This window comes from Sphaeroforma arctica (genome assembly GCF_001186125.1).
Source record: "Sphaeroforma arctica JP610 unplaced genomic scaffold supercont1.3769, whole genome shotgun sequence".
In the NCBI taxonomy this organism is placed as follows: domain Eukaryota; class Ichthyosporea; order Ichthyophonida; genus Sphaeroforma; species Sphaeroforma arctica.
This window is the reverse complement of record NW_014036789.1, coordinates 1-3,045: the sequence shown is the minus strand read 5'-3', so window position 1 is coordinate 3,045 and position 3,045 is coordinate 1. Positions and strand designations below refer to the sequence as shown.

Here is a 3,045-nt window from a genome sequence, read left to right as displayed (position 1 = left end):
TGTGACTTTTCATTAAAAACCTCGAGAACAATTTGACCTGCCAGATGATTTGCACGGTCAGCACTGTAATATATGCATTTGCTGTGTGTGTGTTTCTTTTCATTAAAAACCTCGAGTTGTTGATTAATAAGTGCTATATCGTGACGATGGCAACTAGTAACACCATTCGGTCGAATTAATCGACGTCACGTATATGTACAAATGCTCTCTCTGACCCAAGTCCAATACGACCGGCTATAGGCAATGAAGATAAGCCTGAAAATAAAGATATGCCTGTACGAGCATCATACTTGCATTGAGATGTGGATGTAATGAAGTACTGCGATAACATCTCCTATAGTCTGAATCGGGTCTTGCATGCACTACAACAAGACAATACACTCAAGCATGTTAAAAGCAACAGCCACAGATAAAACATCCCACAAGCAGTGCATTCGAGCAACTACGAGTTAGTCTGAGGCCAACTACCTACCTGGCCTTCGTCAGAGAGTACACTGGCATATCCTTCCCTAGTATCATTCGTGGCCGCTCTATCAACAGCGCGTTTATACTGTGTACATAGTTGATAACGTGTGATATTTTGAAAAGAAGCAGCATCAACAAAGCATGGCTAACAGAGTTAACCCCAAGGAATTCAGTAATATGCAAAAGAAGGGGAAGGACCTGGTATATGTCGGGGTACAAATTGCAGCGAGCACAGATATAAGCCCATGCTGCATGGTAAGAAAAAAATCGCAAAATATATGTCGCACACGGCGCTGATTTAGTGGCATGGCTCATATGCGACACAAGTGCGATATGCTCATAAAATCTACCACAGTACAAACTGGTTACATGCGGCTAGATCCAATGTCATCTGTAGCATTACGTAAGCAGACAGTAAGCTTGTCCATCTTACCCAACTGGCATACCAACCGATTTCGCCACATAAACAATGGTCTGGATCACATCCCAAACCATTAATTATGCCCAACGTCGCCACCACAAAAAACGTATGCCGATGATCAACAGAACAACGTCACAAGGTATTCTACACTTATGGTAGCAAAAAGCGTACGCTTGCATGCTAGATACAAAGCTCAGCAAATCATGGGCTGAGTCGTGACAATATATGACAACTTACATTCAAAAATGACTGCAAACCGCACGGCGCAGAGGAATGCTTACGCAGCATACACTGTCACGCACATTACCATTGCGACAAATTGACACGACAACTAGCATCAAATAAATATGATAGTATGTATATATGTATGTGTGCATACATATATGGATTGGCATATGTATGTATTTTTTTCAAATAAGAATGTATACACACAAAGCTATATAGGAACAGAAATGGTACATATACATAAAAATAAGGTCAATATAAATAAACAATAATAAGCAAGCATTTATACTACTACATTTAGCCTACGTTCAGACTGTAACTCGACCTATCATAGTCCTAAAATGTATCTTCAAGTTTCAGAGCGCCCGTTCGAAAAACTCGCACCACGGGCGGAAACACTGCTTTCACGTATATAAATATATGTGACGACGCAGTTCAGTGTGCGCAGCAATTTATATGTGGTATAATATATTCAATATATGACGAGTGAAGCGACCCTTGAGATCATCACCGATATAATATAATCAAACCTATATAACAAATTCCAATCCAATTTCTAAAGACGTGTTATTCACAGAGGTAGATATTAACGGTATACAGATCTGCACCGCCCGTCAATCGATGTAGCACAATAGCCGATGTGTGCTACTCATAACAGGGTTAACATCACTTAACCGATCCTGTGATAGATTCACATATGTGTAAAACAATTACTATAACTCCTGAAATGCATAGTCAACAACTAAAACACACATATTGTATTAACTATACACAACAAATAACTAAAGGGTATAAGGAAAATAACATACCGCTATTCTTGCTTCACCATTCAGTAACTTTTTCAACGCTTCCGAGTCGGCTTCCGCCTGTTGCATTAATTGCTTGTTACCCTCCACATTCCCATACTTCCTGTCGACAAACCCGACTAGAGCTCGTCCGAGGTCACGACTGTCTTTAGTGGGGTCTTTGGGCCAGCTCTTGACTATATTTCTCAGATTTTTCAACATGGTATATGATGTATAATGACTCAGAGTAGATACTTGTACTATTATGCTTATATCTAGATGTCCAACACGCCTATGTATTCTTATACTTTTTTAGATGCATTACAATGCAGCGCTCATATGGTGTCTATAGTGTAATATATACATTCATATTATATTTATGTAAATATGGTTTTCGTATTTACATCGCTCTCATCGAGAGCGGAAATGATGACAAGGAATATGAGTCATCCACCGGGTGTGTGTATGTAGAACAATGTGTGGGTTTCATCGATGTTTGTTTTGAGGAAATATAAGTATATCGCAAATACCTATTTCGATGTCGTAATTTCATTTCTAGTCACGGTATGTAGTCCTTATGACACTAGATAGTAAACGACATTAGTATAATTAAGATATACATGGAACTGGTGTCACAATACGATTGCTGATTTGGCGAGCCAGATGTGATATGCACATAATTTTATAATGTGATTTCAAAATTCAAATGCTGCTGCTTTGTTCTCAACGAGAGGGAACTATTTTAAAAACAGTTTGATAAAGTCTTACGATCCAGCATAGCTGAACCACAAATACACGGATAGGTTGAAGACAGTTGGGCAAGTAGTTATGCCATTGCCCGTGAGCGAAGGGGAGAGCCCTTTGCGTCTTTTTTCTGACTGTCGGGAGGAAATTTTGGCTCAGTTCGAAAAGTTAAAAGATATAACCAATGAAACAGAGCATATTCTCGAGGCCTATGAGAAATTTAGCCACCATGAAACGAATCTTGTGGCTTTGTGTATGTTATATGAGAAGCAATACCATGCCTATTCTGCTTTATATAAAGATATAGTTTTTCCGGAATGTAATGTTATGTCTATTCGGTGGATGTGTATGGTTTGTAATACAAGGTGACACTTATGTGTATGGTTTGTAATACAAGGTGACACT

At 39.0% G+C, this 3,045-nt stretch overlaps 1 protein-coding gene across 1 annotated transcript; it reads right to left on the bottom strand.

Annotated features, from left to right (window-relative positions):
* Window positions 1–1,690: 1,690 nt before the first annotated feature.
* SARC_13810 (hypothetical protein) lies at window positions 1,691–2,118 on the bottom strand (the record flags this gene model as incomplete). The annotated part of the gene is made up of 1 exon (XM_014292058.1): window positions 1,691–2,118. One exon carries the CDS (start codon window positions 2,116–2,118, stop codon window positions 1,894–1,896), a length of 225 nt encoding a protein of 74 aa, XP_014147533.1. The 3' UTR covers window positions 1,691–1,893.
* Window positions 2,119–3,045: the final 927 nt, after the last annotated feature.